Genomic DNA, 18,742 nt, shown 5'->3' with positions numbered 1-18,742 from the left:
TAGAAACATAAACATGGTTAAACCAAAGGTAAACAACATGAAGATGTGCATTTGGGATCTTATTATGCCACTGCAGAGCCTACTTATTTGTGCTTTGTATATAGGATTTTTTTAAGAATAATTCTTGTTTTTCCCACTTGAATCAGAGGTCAGCTGACTTTTTTCTTTTCTTTCTCTTTTGCCCCCTTTTGCTCCGTTTCGAGAACCAAACCGGCAGTTCCATTTCCCATTAGCTAACAATCACCCGTTGAATACCATTATTATGAGATAAGGAAATACTAAGACAATAGCAAGAGAGAAATAAACTAGTATGCTAAGAGTTTAGACCAAATAAGGATTTAACAACGACGACGGTTTTGGGACTTAATTAGGGGCATGTGCACAAAAACTTTTCGGCTATTATCGATAAGATTAGACCGGCTCCAGTATGAAAGCGGCGACAATGACACATCCATGACTGGCGACATTGGTCATTTGGTGGTTTGAAGACCTCGATGTTAAGGTGATTTCTACTTTTTACAAACTTCTATAATAAAAACGTGGCTAGATCTCAGTCGACAAGTGCCAGTCAAGTGACACGATATATAAAAAGTAAAAGGGAAAACTGAAAATAATTTTCTTTTACGAATCTTCATGCAAGATAAAAGGAATACAATATCGACTGAGATATAACGAAGTCTCAATCGACTGAGACTTAGCAAAACTGTTATACTCTGGGCTTTAAAAAAAATAACGCTAGCCAGAAATCTGTTTTTTGTTTTGAAAATAACGCTTGCCAGAAAGTAAGGAAGCTAAATGTTAATACTTAAGAGCATCTCCAACAGACGCGATTAATAAGCCGCACGCTGGAAAAAAATGCCTATTTAGCGCGCGAGAGACAAAAAAGCAGCGCTCCAGCAGAAACCGTAAAATAGAGCGCGCACAAAAACGAAGCTGTAACTTTAACGCACGCGGGCTGCGGAGCTGCATATTTGGGACGCCGACTTATGCGGGCGGGCTGCTGCATGTGGGACCGCTGGGTTGGGCGCCGTATTTTTGTGCCTCTGGTAAGCCTCCGACGCGCAAAAACACTATTGCAAGATGCTCTAACAACCATCTAGCAGGCTCAAAAGGATTAAAATTACTCAGGACTAGCTAGCCAGAAAATCACCTCACTTTACAACCCTTAACTGCTTTGGTTCAAGTTTCATTCACGGGTGTTTTCATCGGAGACTTCACGCACAGTGGGATTTTCAGGACTTGAATAAAGGTTCTTGCAGTCCGGGAGGAGCCGAGATTACTCGGCCATAGTGTGCGCGGGCGGTGCGCGTAGGAGGTGGCGGCGGAGCACCCGGAGCACGTCCAGGAGACCGACGACGCCCACCAGCTCCTCCCCCTCCGGCCCGTCGTCCAGCACCCACACCTGCGTCACGCGGTGCGCGACCGCCTGCGCCATCACCGCCACCAGCGAGCTGCCCCGCCGGCACGCGATGATACCCTTCCTCCACCGCGCCGAGAACCTGGCTTGTTGACTCGTGCTCGTGAAAGCTGAGGTGACGTTCTTCTCGTCCTCGTCCTCGCCGTCGGACGAGGAGGAAGAGGAGGAGGCGCACGACGAGGAGGATGAAGAGGAAGAGGACGGGGACGGCAGGTCGCGGCCGCCGGCGTTGAGGAGGTCGAGCACGCCGTGCAGGTTGCGGCTGCGGAGGCGGGGCCCGAGGGCGGCTTCTCGCGGGGCGCGGGCAGAGTCGATCAAGGACATGGGCGCGTCGAGGGAGGAGCAGAGCGTCAACGGCGAGATCTCGCCGACGAGGCAGCGTCCGGACACCACGGCGACGGAGGCGTGCGTCGCCAGGGCCGCGCGAAGGAGCGGCTCGGTGGCGGAGAGCGTGTCGTCTCCGGGCGCAACGGCGAGCACGCTGCGGGCCGGGCGGACGGCGCCGAGGTCGGAGACGGAGCGCAAGGCGATCTGCGAGAAGAGCGCGACGGAGCCGAGGAAGAAGCGCGCCACGTCCTCCACCGTGACCCAGCACATCGACTCTGCTTCTAGCTGCGCCGTTTCCGGGCGCCGGTTGTCGCGGATGGGCACCACGAGGCTCTGCGCGCCGCCCAGCAGCGCGTCCACCGCTTCCAGCACGCTGCACACAAGCAAACAAGCTAACCTCATTAAGAAAGAGCTGGCGGATCAGCGTGCATGTACGTGGCGGCCCCAAGGGAGGGACGCGTGCGCGCCACCAACCTCGCATCGGGCTCCACGCGGCGGACGGGCGGCGCCCCGGCTGCGGCCAGGAGGTCGGCGAGCGTGGCCTGTAGGTTGTTGCCTTCGTCGGCGCAGAGGAAGAATAGCACGTCGGCCATGCGCACCCTGCCCGCCACGGCCGCCCCCGCCTCGCCGTCCCACACGGCGACGGCGCCGCACGGCCCCCCGTCGGCCTCGAGCTCGTCGACGGCGCTGGCCACGGTGGACGAGGGCGGCAGCCACCTGATCGGCGGCTTGCCGATGCAGAGGTCGGACACCTCACTCTCCAGCAGAAACCCCGCCACCATGTATGTACGCACTCACGCACCGACGGCGCCGAGCGATCTCCGGCCGGAGTTGCACGCAAAATGTTGAGCGCAGATATAGCACGCACGCAAACAACGCACGACGTGTCGTGTTTCGAGAAACGACATCGATCATGCGTACGCAGCGTGTGTGATGGATGGTGCTCCTTCACTTTCTCCCCTGAAACCTGGTCAGTTTTCTTTTCGCGGCCGGGGAGAAAACTGGTCACTTCAAAGTGCACTGGGAGCAGCACTACTTTCCAAAAGGCAAAAAAAAAAAAAAAACACGCAAACCAACCTATGATTGGTACGGCCCACTAGCGTTTAACTCCCGGTGCTCGTGTTATTTTTGGATTTATTTCAGAATTTACTATGATGCGTGTTTAGTGAGAGAAGACGTTCCCCTCGTCTACGAGGCGTCTGTGGTGACTTCGTCAATCTCAAGATTATATACCGGCTAAGTCTCTCGGAGATGCTCATAAGGATAGGATTTGCGGGTGTGTTAAAATAAACAGGCAAAAAAAATTAAAAAGTTGCTCCCAGGGCCGTACCTCCCAAACATGGGACCCAGTGCCAAATTAAAATTAGGTCCCATGGGTGAAAAAGCCTAAAAAATGTGTTCTTATGTTTGCACACTTGTTTCAAGAATCACCCCTTGCCAATTGTGTACGTCACGGATGGCAAGCTTAGTTAGCCAACATGACAAATTCGTCTTAGTTTAGGGGTAGTTTGGTTTGAGGCTAAGTTTGTCTAAGGTTCCACACCTAAGCTTAAGCAAGTTTGATCAACTTAGATGGGTGTTTGGTTCAAGCTACACTAGGGTCCCACATCCCACACACTTAAAAAGTGTGTTAAGATTGTCTTAAGCTTGCCAAATTATGGCTCTCATTCCGAAAAACTAACCTTATGTAAGTTTGGCAATATTGTATGGCATTGCTAGGCCTGAAACCAAACGGCCTCTCATTTTTTTTCCAGAAAATTGCCGGTCTCGCAAATAAAACCATTCGCTAAGGGGAACCCACCCTGAGAACCATACCTCAACCAGGCATGTCTGTGAGCCTCCAAGTTGGGCCAAATAAAGCCATTTTTTTCTATTACACACTGCCAAAACATAAAAACGGGTATGAGCATCATTTAGAAAACTGCAACAACATAAAAAATTCCATGATGCACATAATTAAAATGTTGTCATGTTCAAAGTGATTAGGTGTCGTACATTAAGAAAACACAATTTATAGAAAAAACGGAGAAAATTGACACGATGAAATAGATAAAATAACATGGACAATGCCATCCCACTGCCCGTTATTGAAAATAAGAACAAAACTTTGAACCAATTGCCATGTGACCATCCGTAATAAAAATATCATTCTATTAATAAAAATGCCATGTACTTAGTAATAAAAATGTCATACGCTCAATAATAAAAACGTCTTCCTCTTAATAAGAAACATGCCATCCTCTTAAAAAAAATAAAAAATGCCATGTTATTAATACTAAAAATACCATGCTATGAAAATGCCATGTTATTAATAATTACAAATAAACAAACTAATTGCTTAAAAATCATTCCAACAAGAACTTATTGATGCCTGATAGTTTTACCATGCCACTTCACAAGAAAAATATCATGTGACCAAATACAATTTTCTCTAAAAAAACATGTTTCACGAAACAAAAACTTCCATGTTTTTTGAATTTGCTATATGATTTTTCTGCCATGTTTTGAACTTGCCATATGTTTTTTCCCAGAAATTTGCTCATGCCACCTCACACAAAGATGCCATGTAACCAATACAATTTCCTCTAAAAAGCCATGTTTGAATAATAAAAAGTGCCATGTTTTGTTTTTGCCATATGATTTTTCTATATGATGTTTTTGAATTTGTCATATGCTTTTTTTTCTTCAAAAATTTTCCATGGCACTTCACAAAAAAATATGCAATCTGGACAATACCAATTTACAGCGTGGCCTGGCTGCTGCCGTCATCGTCCCAGAGGAAGAGAAGCACGTCGACCATTCCCGCCTAGCCGTCCTACACGGCAACGACTGAGTCTGGGCCCCGGGCGCCGAGCCCGGCGACGGCGCGGGTGATGGTGGACCAGGGCAGCAGCCACCTCAGCGGTGGCTTGCCGATGCAGAGGTCGGACACATCATGCGCCAGCAGAACCCTCACCATCATATATGCCCGCAACGACGACTACCGACGGTGCCGCAGTGGGTCAAATCTAGCTCGGGTGGTCGACAGAGCTGCAAAGTAAGGGCCAAAATACAAAATACGACGTGGTGTGTTTCTGACATAAAACTGTTAAAGGTACTCCTCTAAATTAACCTTTGTAACTGAGAAGAAACAGAGATTGAAAGAAAGAATGGATGCTTGTATTGATAATTTGTTCAGACTTATATACTATCTGAAGAGTCGTTTACAATGTCGGTTGTTACAATGTTTACGTCCTTTGGAAGAGGCAAACTGCCTGTTCGGCATACATAGCGTTTGGACAACGCAGGTCTTCTAACTGCTACTAGTTTAGCCTAATACTAACGCTACCTACTCCTAACACTCCCCCTTGTACGACGTTGTACTTTCTTCAATTGATCATCTTGAAATTCTTCATGTTGTTGTTATTGTTGTTATTACTACTACTACTATATTATTATTATGAGGATAGGTAAAAAAAATAGCAATGTATTTTATGATATTGCTCTTTATATAACATGTAGGTATATTGATTAACACAAGTGGTAGCATCTTCATAGATGAAGTAAAATGATTCTAATGAATCTCAAACACATGATTTTGAGTATGGTTAATCATTCTGCTCAGTTATGCATATTTGCAATGCTTTTAGATAAAGCAACTATGTCAGATAAATAGAAGTACCTGTTAAAGTCTATTTAGATGACTTCCATAAGAAAGCTATTCTAGCAATTCAGCCATTGATATGGCATTGTTGGGATCAAATAAAGATCGAATTTCATTATATCATATCATGGCCACATCTTGATTTTCCTGATGGAATTTCCCAAGATCGACCTACCATATATCTTGTGTTGGTTTTTGCACTCTAACCAAACATAGTGTCATGCATTAGTGAAATATAGAACTTCAGGTCATGATATCACTTCATTATTACCCCTAGGTACGATGGGGTTCTACCCTATCAGGGCAGTGTGACCATACATGTCTTTTATCGGTATGATATATCCACATTGAACTTCTCATATATGTTTTGGATATATGTAGACCGATATGTATTCTAGAGAGAATGCTCAAGTTGTAAACTCAAGCTAAATTTAGTCTAATCCAAATTTTCCGTCATTAGATGATTTTGTGTATGTTTAGGTCTTGTATAGACATTGATGATGAGGTCATCAATATACACTAAGGTGATGTAAGGAAATCAAATTTCCGATTTCTTTATTAAAACACATAAACAATCATCATTATTCAAGTAATCCTTTTGAAGAAGGAACTCATTTAGTTGGTAGTACCATATGATTATCGACTATTTCAAGTCATTGAGTGACTTTGAAGTTTTACACAAAAAGATGTTGCGATTTGTCTTTGGATTCGAAATTGTAAGCCCTTCAGGGACTTTAATATAGATATCCGAAATGAGTGATCCATATGAGTATGTAGTCACTGCATCCATTAACTGCATGGATATTGTTATTTGTACTGCCAATGGTATTTAGTATCGAAACATAATTCCACTCATACTAGGAGGGTATGTTACATCATAATTGATGTCGGGTCTCTGCGTGAACCCTTTTGCTACAAGCCTCGCTTTCTCACCACCTCATTGATTTTATTTATGAACGAGAAGTCACATGTATTCCATGGAGGAAATACTTATAAGGAGTATGCATTACTACGGTAAATACAACTCTTTTGTTGAACGAGTGCTTTTCTTCCTTTTATGTGAACCAATTTGAATGCAAGAGGCACTCTACCATGGATTTTGGTTCAGGGCCCAAAAGGTTTTAGCAATTTTGCGAAGAAATATATGTCGACAAATGTAGTCTTTTGTTATATGATTCTAGTGGAAACAATGAAATTTGTGGAAATGTATTTATACCTTTTAACTCATTGTGATTTCCTACAACAATGGAGTCAAGGTGTTTCGATATCCCAACATTAAAAATAGTGTGCAAATCTATGCCGGGCTTTGGATGATGACCATCCTATGAGGTGTCTTTCAACTTGATGTTGAATTGCATTTACTGACTGAGGATCTACTTTCCTCCGTTTCCGCGGAAGCATGTGAGAAATTATATCTCATGTAGTCAGATTTCTCCCCCTCTTGCTCTCATATGGGGAGAATAGTGGTTTATTAGGTACCTCCACTTTTTCTGACATTTTACTGCAAGAATAGAAATTTTAGTTACACCGTTGTCATCAGTAAATGTATGTGGCAGATTTGCAATGTGTTGCAAATATATGATTCTCTGAACTTCTAGTTCAGATTCTTAAGTACGTGGACATTGTTGGGGAACGTAGCAATAATTCAAAATTTTCCTACGTGTCACCAAGATCAATCTAGGAGATGCTAGCAACGAGAGAGAGGGAGTGCATCTTCATATCCTTGAAGATCGCTACGCGGAAGCGTTACAAGAACGCGGTTGATGGAGTCGTACTCGCGGCGATTCAAATCGCGGAAGATCCGATCTAGCGCCGAACGGACGGCGCCTCCGCGTTCAACACACGTACAACCCGGGGACGTCTCCTCCTTCTTGATCCAGCAAGGGGAGAGGAGAAGTTGAGGAAGAACTCCAGCAGCACGACGACGTGGTGGCGATGGAGCTCGTGGTTCTCCGGCAGAGCTTCGCTAAGCACTACGGAGGAGGAGGAGTTGGAGGAGGAGACGGCTGCGCCAGGCAAGGGGTGCGGCTGCCCTCTCTCTCCCTAGGGTTCCCTAGGGGAGGGGCGGCGGCCACAGGGGAAACCCTAGATGGGTTTAGGTGCCCCCACCCCTGGGAAACTTCCCCCCCAAGCCAGGAGGGGTGGCTGCCCTAGGGGAGGCGCTCCCACCTCTCCACGTTACGTGAGAGGGGTTGGGAGGGGCGCACATCCCCTTAGTGGGCTGGTTTGCCACTTCCCCTTGTCCCATAAGGCCCCCCAACGCTTGTCGGGGCCTCCGAAACCCCTTTCGGACATGCTGGCCATAGCCTGGTACCCCCGGAACAATTCCGGACTCCAATACCCTTCGTCCAATATACCGATCTTCACCTCCGGACCATTCCGGAGCTCCTCGTCATGTCCGGGATCTAATCCGGGACTCCGAACAACCTTCGGTAACCACATACTATTTCCCATAACAACTCTAGCGTCACCGAACCTTAAGTGTGTAGACCCTACGGGTTCGGGAACCATGCAGACATGACCGAGACACCTCTCCGGCCAATAACCAATAGCGGGATCTGGATACCCATATTGGCTCCCACATGTTCCACGATGATCTCATCGGATGAACCACGATGTCGGGGATTCAATCAATCCCGTATAAAATTCCCTTTGTCTATCGGTATGTTACTTGCCCGAGATTCGATCGTCGGTATCCCAATACCTCGTTCAATCTCGTTACCGGCAAGTCTCTTTACTCGTTCGGTAACGCATGATCCCGTGGCTAACTCATTAGTCACATTGAGCTCATTATGATGATGCGTTACCGAGTGGGCCCAGAGATACCTCTCCGTCATACGGAGTGACAAATCCCAGTCTCGATTCGTGCCAACCCAACAGACACTTTCGGAGATACCTGTAGTGCACCTTTATAGCCACCCAGTTACGTTGTGACGTTTGGTACACCCAAAGCATTCCTACAGTATCCGGGAGTTGCACAATCTCATGGTCTAAGGAAACGATACTTGACATTAGAAAAGCTCTTAGCAAACGAACTACACGATCTTGTGCTATGCTTAGGATTGGGTCTTGTCCATCACATCATTCTCCTAATGATGTGATCCCGTTATCAATGACATCCAATGTCCATGGTCAGGAAACCATAACCATCTATTGATCAACGAGCTAGTCAACTAGAGGCTTACTAGGGACATGTTGTGGTCTATGTATTCACACATGTATTACGGTTTCCAGTTAATACAATTATAGCATGAACAATAGACAATTATCATGAACAAGGAAATACAATAATAACCATTTTATTATTGCCTCTAGGGCATATTTCCAACAGTCTCCCACTTGCACTAGAGTCAATAATCTAGTTCACATCACCATGTGACTAATACCCAAGAGTTTACTAGAGTCAATAATCTAGTTCACATCACCATGTGATTAACACTCAACGAGTTCTAGGGTTTGATCATGTTATGCTTACGAGAGAGGTTTTAGTCAACGGGTCTGCAACATTCAGATCCGTGTGTGCTTTACAAATCTCTATGTCATCTTGTAGATGCAGCTACCACGCGCTACTTGGAGCTATTCCAAATAACTGCTCTACTATACGAATCCGATTTACTACTCAGAGTCATCCGGATTAGTGTCAAAGTTTGCATCGACGTAACCCTTTACGACGAACTCCTTTTCCACCTCCATAATCGAGAAAATTCCTTAGTCCACTAGATACTAAGGATAAGTTCGACCGCTGTCATGTGATCCATTCCTGGATCACTATTGTACCCCTTGACTAACTCATGGCAAGGCACACTTCAGGTGCGGTACACAGCATAGCATACTGTAGAGCCTACGTCTAAAGCATAGGGGACGACCTTTGTCCTTTCTCTCTCTTCTGCCGTGGTCAGGTCTTGAGTCTTACTCAATACTCACACCCTGTAACACAGCCAAGAACTCCTTCTTTGCTGATCTATTTTGAACTCCTTCAAAATCTTGTCACGGTATGTATTCATTTGAAAGTACTATTAAGCGTTTTTGATCTATCCTTATAGATCTTGATGCTCAATGTTCAAGTAGCTTAATCCAGGTTTTCCATTGAAAAACACTTTTCAAATAACCCTGTATGCTTTCCAGAAATTCTACATCATTTCTGATCAACAATATGTTAACAACATATACTCATCAAAAATTCTATAGTGCTCCCACTCACTTCTTTGGAAATACAAGTTTCTCATAAACTTTGTAAAAACCCAAAATCTTTGATCATCCCATCAAAGCGTACATTCCAACTCCGAGATGCTTACTCCAGTCCTTAGAAGGATTGCTGGAGATTTGCATACTTGTTAGCATCTTTCAGGATTGACAAAACCTTCTGGTTATATCACATACAACATTTCCTCAAGAAAATCATCGAGGAAACAATGTTTTTGACATCCTATCGGCAAGATTTCATAAATAATGCAGTAACTGCTAATATAATTCCAACAGACTCTTATCATCGCTACGAGTGAGAAAATCTCATCGTAGTCAACTCCTTGAACTTGTCGGAAAATATCTTAACGACAAGTCGAGCTTTCTTAATGGTGACACTTACCATCATTGTCCGTCTTCCTTTTAAAATCCATCTACACCCAACAGCCTTACGACCATCAAGTAGTTCTTCCAAAGTCTATACTTTGTTTTTATACATGGATCCTCTCTCGGATTTTATGGCCTCGAGCCATTCGTCGGAATCTGGGCCCACCATCGCTTCTCCATAGCTCGTAGGTTCATTGTTGTCTAGCAACATGACTTCCAAGACAGGATTACGTACCACTCTGAAGTAGTACGCATCCTTGTCGTCCTACGAGGTTTGGTAGTGACTTGATCTGAAGTTTCATGATCACTATCATAAGCTTCCACTTCAATTGGTGTAGGTGCCACAGGAACAACTTCTTGTGCCCTGCTACACACTAGTTGAAGTGATGGTTCAATAACCTCATCAAGTCTCCACCATCCTCCCACTCAATTCTTTCGAGAGAAACTTTTCCTCGAGAAAGGACCCGTTTCTAGAAACAATCACTTTTGCTTCCAGATCTGAAATAGGAGGTATACCCAACTGTTTTGGATATTCTATAAAGATGCATTTATCCGCTTTGGGTTCGAGCTTATCAGCCTGAAACTTTTTCACATAAGCATCGCAGCCCCAAACTTTTAAGAAACGACAGCTTAGGTTTCTCTAAACCATAGTTCATACGGTGTCGTCTCAACGGAATTGCGTGGTGCCCTATTTAAAGTGAATGCGGTTGTCTCTAATGCCTAACCCATAAACGATAGTTTAATTCGATAAGAGACATCATGGTATGCACCATATCCAATAGGGTGCAGTTATGATGTTCGGACACACCATCACACTATGGTGTTCCAGGCAGTATTAGTTGTGAAACAATTTCCACAATGTCTTAATTGTGTGCCAAACTCGTAACTCAGATATTCATCTCTGTGATCATATCACAGACATTTTATCCTCTTGTCACGACGATCTTCAACTTCACTCTGAAATTACTTGAACCTTTCAATAATTCAGACTTGTGTTTCATCAAGTAAATATACTCAGCATCTACTCAAATCATCTGTGAAGTAAGAACATAATGATATCCACTGCATGCCTCAGCACTCATTGGACTGCGCACATCAAAATGTATTACTTCCAACAAGTTGCTTTCTTGTTCCATCTTACTGAAAACGAGGCCTTTCAGTCATCTTGCCCATGTGGTATGATTTGCATGTCTCAAGTGATTCAAAATCAAGTGAGTCCAAATGATCCATCTGTATGGACTTTCTTCATGCATATATACTAATAGACATGGTTCGCATGTCTCAATCTTTTCAAAAACGAGTGAGTCCAAAGATCCATCAACATGGAGCTTCTTCATGCGTTTTATACCAATATGACTCAAGTGGCAGTGCCACAAGTATGTGGTACTATCTTATATCTTTTGGCATGAACATGTGTATCACTACGATCGAGATTCAACAAACCACTCATTTTAAGTGCAAGACCATTGAAGGTATTATTCAAATAGACAGAGTAACCATTATTCTCTTTAAATGAATAACCGTATTGCAATAAACATAATCCAATCATGTCTATGCTCAACGCAAACACCAAATAACAATTATTTAGGTTTAACACCAATCTCGATGGTAGAGGGAGCATGCGATGCTTGATCACATCAACCTTGGAAACACTTCCAACACATATCGTCATCTCACCTTTAGCTAGTCTCCGTTTATTCCGTAGCCTTTTATTTCGAGTTACCAACACTTAGCAACCGAACCGGTATCTAATACCCTGGTGCTACTAGGAGTACTACTAAAGTACACATTAATATAATGTATATCCAATATACTTCTATCGACCTTGCCTGCCTTCTCATCTACCAAGTATCTAGGATACCATGTCTGTACATGCTAGCCTCATCAAGTCAACCTAAGTGTTTCGCATGTGTTCTGGCTTACACCCGTTGTATGCGAACGTTAGAATCTATCACACCCGATCATCAGGTGGTGCTTCGAAACAACGAACCTTCGCAACGGTCCACAGTTAGGGGGAACACATCTCTTGAAATTTTAGTGAGGGATCATCTTATTTATGCTACCGTCGTTCTAAGCAAATAAGATGTAAACATGACAAACATCACATGCAAATCATAAAGTGACATGATATGGCCAATATCATCTTGCCTCTTTTGATCTCCATCTTCGAGGCGCGGCATGATCACTTTCGTCACCGGCATGACACCATGATCTCCATCATCGTGTCTTCATGAAGTTGTCTCGCCAACTATTACTTCTACTACTATGGCTAACGGTTAGCAACAAAGTAAAGTAATTACATGGCGTTTTTCATTGACACGCAGGTCATACAATAAATTAAGATAACTACTATGGCTCCTGCCGGTTGTCATACTCATCGACATGCAAGTCGTGATTCCTATTACAAGAACATGATCAATCTCATACATCACATATATATAATTCATCACATCCTTTTGGCCATATCACATCACATAGCATACCCTGCAAAAACAAGTAAGACGTCCTCTAATTGTTGTTGCATGTTTTACGTGGCTGCTAGGGTTTCTAGCAAGAACGTTTCTTACCTTCGCAAAAGCCACAACGGTGATATGCCAATTGCTATTTACCCTTCATAAGGACCCTCTTCATCGAATCCGATCCGACTAAAGTGGGAGAGACAGACACCCGCTAGCCACCTTATGCATCAAGTGCATGCCAGTCGGTGGAACCTGTCTCACGTAAGAGTACGTGTAAGGTCGGTCCGGGCCGCTTCATCCCACAATGCCGCCGAATCAAGATAAGACTAGTAACGGCAAGCAAATTGAACAAATCATCGCCCACAACTACTTTGTGTTCTACTCGTGCATATAATCTACGCATGACCTAGCTCATGATGCCACTGTTGGGGAACGTAGCAATAATTCAAAATTTTCCTACGTGTCACCAAGATCAATCTAGGAGATGCTAGCAACGAGAGAGAGGGAGTGCATCTTCATACCCTTGAAGATCGCTAAGCGGAAGCGTTACAAGAACGCGGTTGATGGAGTCGTACTCGCGGCGATTCAAATCGCGGAAGATCCGATCTAGCGCCGAACGGACGGCGCCTCCGCGTTCAACACACGTACAGCCCGGGGACGTCTCCTCCTTCTTGATCCAGCAAGGGGAGAGGATAAGTTGAGGGAGAACTCCAACAGCACGACGGCGTGGTGGCGATGGAGCTCGTGGTTCTCCGGCAGAGCTTCGCTAAGCACTACGGAGGAGGAGGAGGAGTTGGAGGAGGAGAGGGCTGCGCCAGGCAAGGGGTGCGGCTGCCCTCTCTCTCCCTCACTATATATAGGGGGAAGGGGGTGGAGGAGGCACCCTAGGGTTCCCTAGGGGAGGGGCGGCGGCCACAGGGGAAACCCTAGATGGGTTTAGGCGCCCCCACCCCTGGGAAACTTGCCCCCCAAGCCGGGAGGGGTGGCTGCCCTAGGGTAGGCGCCCCCACCTCTCCACGTTACGTGAGAGGGGTTGGAAGGGGTGCACAGCCCCTTAGTGGGCTGGTTTGCCCCTTCCCCTTGGCCCATAAGGCCCCCCAACGCTTGCCGGGGCCTCCGAAACCCCTTTCGGACATGCTGGCCATAGCCTGGTACCCCCGGAGCAATTCCGGACTCCAATACCCTTCGTCCAATATACCGATCTTCACCTCCGGACCATTCCGGAGCTCCTCGTCATGTCCAGGATCTCATCCGGGACTCCGAACAACCTTCGGTAACCACATACTATTTCCCATAACAACTCGTCACCAAACCTAAGTGTGTAGAACCTACGGGTTCGGGAACCATGCAGACATGACCGAGACACCTCTCCGGCCAATAACCAATAGCGGGATCTGGATACCCATATTGGCTCCCACATGTTCCACGATGATCTCATCGGATGAACCACGATGTCGGGGATTCAATCAATCCCGCATACAATTCCCTTTGTCTATCGGTATGTTACTTGCCCGAGATTCGATCATCGGTATCCCAATACCTCGTTCAATCTCGTTACCGGCAAGTCTCTTTACTCGTTCCGTAACGCATGATCCCGTGGCTAACTCATTAGTCACATTGAGCTCATTATGATGATGCATTACCGAGTGGGCCCAGAGATACCTCTCCGTCATACGGAGTGACAAATCCCAGTCTCGATTCGTGCCAACCCAACAAACACTTTCGGAGATACCTGTAGTGCACCTTTATAGCCACCCAGTTACGTTGTGACGTTTGGTACACCCAAAGCATTCCTACAGTATCCGGGAGTTGCACAATCTCATGGTCTAAGGAAACGATACTTGACATTAGAAAAGCTCTTAGCAAACGAACTACACGATCTTGTGCTATGCTTAGGATTGGGTCTTGTCCATCACATCATTCTCCTAATGATGTGATCCCGTTATCAATGACATCCAATGTCCATGGTCAGGAAACCATAACCATCTATTGATCAACGAGCTAGTCAACTAAAGGCTTACTAGGGACATGTTGTGGTCTATGTATTCACACATGTATTACGGTTTCCAGTTAATACAATTATAGCATGAATAATAGACAATTATCATGAACAAGGAAATACAATAATAACCATTTTATTATTGCCTCTAGGGCATATTTCCAACAGACATAAGGAATGAATCTTAATGACTTATTTCTTGGCATTCTTTGTGGCACTAATCTCCCCCTAATGCCAGAAAATGTCCTTATTGCTGATGCATCAATGTAAGGGCTGATAATAAGTCCCCTGTTGGGGCTCAATTTGAAGGAAATATGCCCTAGAGGCAATAATAAAGTTATTATTTATTTCCTTACTTCATGATAAATGTTTATTATTCATGCTAGAATTGTATTAACCGGAAACATAATACATGTGTGAATACATAGACAAACAAAGTGTCACTAGTATGCCTCTACTTGACTAGCTCGTTAATCAAAGATGGTTAAGTTTCCTAGCCATTGACATGAGTTGTCATTTGATTAACAGGATCACATCATTAGGAGAATGATGTGATTGACTTGACCCATTCCGTTAGCTTAGCACTTGATCGTTTAGTATGTTGCTATTGCTTTCTTCATGACTTATACATGTTCCTATGACTATGAGATTATGCAACTCCCGTTTACCGGAGGAACACTTTGTGTGCTACCAAACGTCACAACGTAACTGGGTGATTATAAAGGTGCTCTACAGGTGTCTCCAAAGGTACTTGTTGGGTTGGCGTATTTCGAGATTAGGATTTGTCACTCCGATTGTCGGAGAGGTATCTCTGGGCCCACTCGGTAACGCACATCACTATAAGCCTTGCAAGCATTGCAACTAATGAGTTAGTTGCGGGATGATGTATTACGGAACGAGTAAAGAGACTTGCCGGTAACAAGATTGAACTAGGTATTGAGATACCTACGATCGAATCTCGGGCAAGTAACATACCGATGACAAAGGGAACAACGTATGTTGTTATGCGGTCTGACCGATAAAGATCTTCGTAGAATATGTAGGAGCCAATATGGGCATCCAGGTCCCGCTATTGGTTATTGACAAGAGAGGTGTCTCGGTCATGTCTACATAGTTCTCGAACCCGTAGGGTCCGCACGCTTAAACGTTCGTTGACGATATAATACTATGAGTTATGTATGTTGGTGACCGAATGTTGTTCGGAGTTTTGGATGAGATCACGGATATGACGAGGAACTCCGGAATGGTCCGGAAGTAAAGATTGATATGTGGATAGTAGTGTTTGATCTCCGGAAAGGTTCCGGAATCCATCGGTGATGTTTCCCGAAATGTTTGGGCACGAGAACACTTTATCTGGGCCAAAGGGGAAAGCCCACGAGGATTTTGGAAAGCGCAAAAGGAAGTTTTGCGGAGTCCAGGGGCCAGACGCCGGGGTCCCTGGCGTCTGGCCCTGGAGTCCGAGAAGGACTCTTACCTTTCGGGTGAAACCGACTTTGTGGAGGCTTTTACTCCAAGTTTCGACCCCAAGGCTCAACATATAAATAGAGGGGTAGGGCTAGCACCCAAGACAGATCAAGAAACACCAAGCCGTGTGCCGGCAACCCCGTCTCCTCTAGTTTATCCTCCGTCATAGTTTTCGTAGTGCTTAGGCGAAGCCCTGCGAAGATTGTTCTTCACCAACACCGTCACCACGCCGTCGTGCTGCCGGAACTCATCTACTACTTCGCCCCTCTTGCTGGATCGAGAAGGCGAGGACGTCACCGAGCCGAACGTGTGCAGAACTCGGAGGTGCCGTGCTCTCGGTACTTGGATCGGTCGGATCGTGAAGACGTACGACTACATCAACCACGTTGATATAAAGCTTCCGCTTACGGTCTACGAGGGTACGTAGACAACACTCTCCCCTCTCGTTGCTATGCATCACCATGATCTTGCGTGTGCGTAGGAAATTTTTGAAATTACTATGTTCCCAACAGTGGCATCCGAGCCAGGTTTTATGCGTAGATGTTATATGCACGAGTAGAACACAAGTGAGTTGTGGGCGATACAAGTCATACTGCTTACCAGCATGTCACACTTTGGTTCGGCGGTATTGTTGGATGAAGCGGCCCGGACCGACATTACGCGTACGCTTACGCGAGACTGGTTCTACCGACGTGCTTTGCACACAGGTGGCTGGCGGGTGTCAGTTTCTCCAACTTTAGTTGAACCGAGTGTGGCTACGCCCGGTCCTTGAGAAGGTTAAAACAGCACTAACTTGACGAACTATCGTTGTGGTTTTTGATGCGTAGGTAAGAACGATTCTTGCTTAGCCCGTAGCAGCCACGTAAAACTTGCAACAACAAAGTAGAGGACGTCTAACTTGTTTTTGCAGGGCATGTTGTGATGTGATATGTGTTGGAAATATGCCCTAGAGGCAATAATAAATGGTTATTATTATATTTCCGTGTTCATGATAATAGTCTATCATTCATGCTATAATTGTATTGTCCAGAAATCGTAATACATGTGTGAATACATAGACCACAACCTGTCCCTAGTAAGCCTCTAGTTGACTAGCTCGTTGATCAACAGATAGTCATGGTTTCCTGACTATGGACATAGGATGTCATTGATAACGGGATCACATCATTAGGAGAATGATGTGATGGACAAGACCCAATTTAAGCATAGCATAAAAGATCGTGTAGTTTCGTTTGCTAGAGCTTTTCCAATGTCAAGTATCTTTTCCTTAGACCATGAGATCGTGCAACTCCCGGATACCGTAGGAGTGCTTTGGGTGTGCCAAACGTCACAACATAACTGGGTGACTATAAAGGTGCATTACGGGTATCTCCGAAAGTGTCTGTTGGGTTGGCACGGATCGAGACTGGGATTTGTCACTCCGTGTGACGGAGAGGTATCTTTGGGCCCACTCGGTAATGCATCATCATAATGAGCTCAATGTGACTAAGGCGTTAGTCACGGGATCATGCATTGCGGTACGAGTAAAGAGACTTGCCGGTAACGAGATTGAACTAGGTATTGGGATACCGACGATCGAATCTCGGGCAAGTAACATACCGATTGACAAAGGGAATTGCATACGGATTGATTGAATCCTCGACACCGTGGTTCATCCGATGATTTCATCGTGGAGCATGTGGGAGCCAACATGGGTATCCAGATCCCGCTGTTGGTTATTGACCGGAGAGGCGTCTCGGTCATGTCTGCATGTCTCCCGAACCCGTAGGGTCTACACACTTAAGGTCCGGTGATGCTAGGGTTGTAGAGATATATGTATGCGGAAACCCGAAAGTTGTTCGGAGTCCCGGATGAGATCCCGGACGTCACGAGAGGTTCCGGAATGGTCCGGAGGTGAAGAATTATATATAGGAAGTCGAGTTTCGGCCACCGGGAAAGTTTCGGGGGTTATCGGTATTGTACCGGGACCACCGGAAGGGTCCCGGGGGTCCACCGGGTGGGGCCACCTGTCCCGGAGGGCCCCGTGGGCTGAAAGTGGAGGGGAACCAGCCCCTAGTGGGCTGGGGCGCCCCCTTGGGCCTCCCCCCCATGCGCCTAGGGTTGGGAACCCTAGGGGGGGGGGTTCCCCCTTGCCTTGGGGGGCAAGGCAACCCCTTCCCCCCTTGGCCGCCGCCCCCCCTTGGAGATCCCATCTCCTAGGGCTGGCGCACCCCCCAGGGGCCTATATAAAGGGGGGAGGGAGGGCAGCACACTACAGCCTTTGGCGCCTCCCTCCTCCCCTGCAACACCTCTCTCTCTCTCGCAGAAGCTCGGCGAAGCCCTGCCGGAGAACCGCTACATCCACCACCACGCCGTCGTGCTGTTGGATCTCCATCAACCTCTCCTCCCCCCTTGCTGGATCAAGAAAGGAGGAGACGTCGCTGCACCGTACGTGTGTTGAACGCGGAGGTGCTGTACGTTCGGCACTCGGTCATCGGTGATTTGGATCACGGCGAGTACGACTCCGTCATCCACGTTCATTGGAACGCTTCCGCTCGCGATCTACAACGGTATGTAGATGCACTCCCTTCCCCTCGTTGCTAGTAGACTCCATAGATGCATCTTGGTGAGTGTAGGAAAATTTTAAAATTATGCTACGATTCCCAACAGTGGCATCATGAGCCAGGTCTATGCGTAGTTACTATGCACGAGTAGAACACAAAGTAGTTGTGGGCGTTGAGTTTGCCAATTCTTCTTGCCGCTACTAGTCTTTTCTTGTTTCGGCGGCATTGTAGGATGAAGCGGCCCGGACCGACCTTATACGTACTCTTACGTGAGACAGGTTCCACCGACTAACATGCACAAGATGCATAAGGTGGCTAGCG

At 46.0% G+C, this 18,742-nt stretch overlaps 1 protein-coding gene across 1 annotated transcript; it reads right to left on the bottom strand.

Annotated features, from left to right (window-relative positions):
- Positions 1-1,083: 1,083 nt before the first annotated feature.
- Positions 1,084-2,702, bottom strand: LOC123055243 (CBS domain-containing protein CBSX5). Its single transcript, XM_044479229.1, has 2 exons — positions 2,219-2,702; positions 1,084-2,117 (listed from the first exon to the last, which is right to left on the bottom strand). The coding sequence occupies exons 1-2, from the start codon at positions 2,524-2,526 to the stop codon at positions 1,277-1,279; spliced, it is 1,149 nt and encodes a 382-aa protein (XP_044335164.1). The 5' UTR covers positions 2,527-2,702; the 3' UTR covers positions 1,084-1,276.
- Positions 2,703-18,742: the final 16,040 nt, after the last annotated feature.

Source organism: Triticum aestivum, chromosome 2D, assembly GCF_018294505.1.
Source record: "Triticum aestivum cultivar Chinese Spring chromosome 2D, IWGSC CS RefSeq v2.1, whole genome shotgun sequence".
Lineage (NCBI taxonomy): Eukaryota > Viridiplantae > Streptophyta > Magnoliopsida > Poales > Poaceae > Triticum > Triticum aestivum.
The sequence above is the reverse complement of the archived record's forward strand: the minus strand, read 5'-3'. Positions and strand labels throughout refer to the sequence as shown.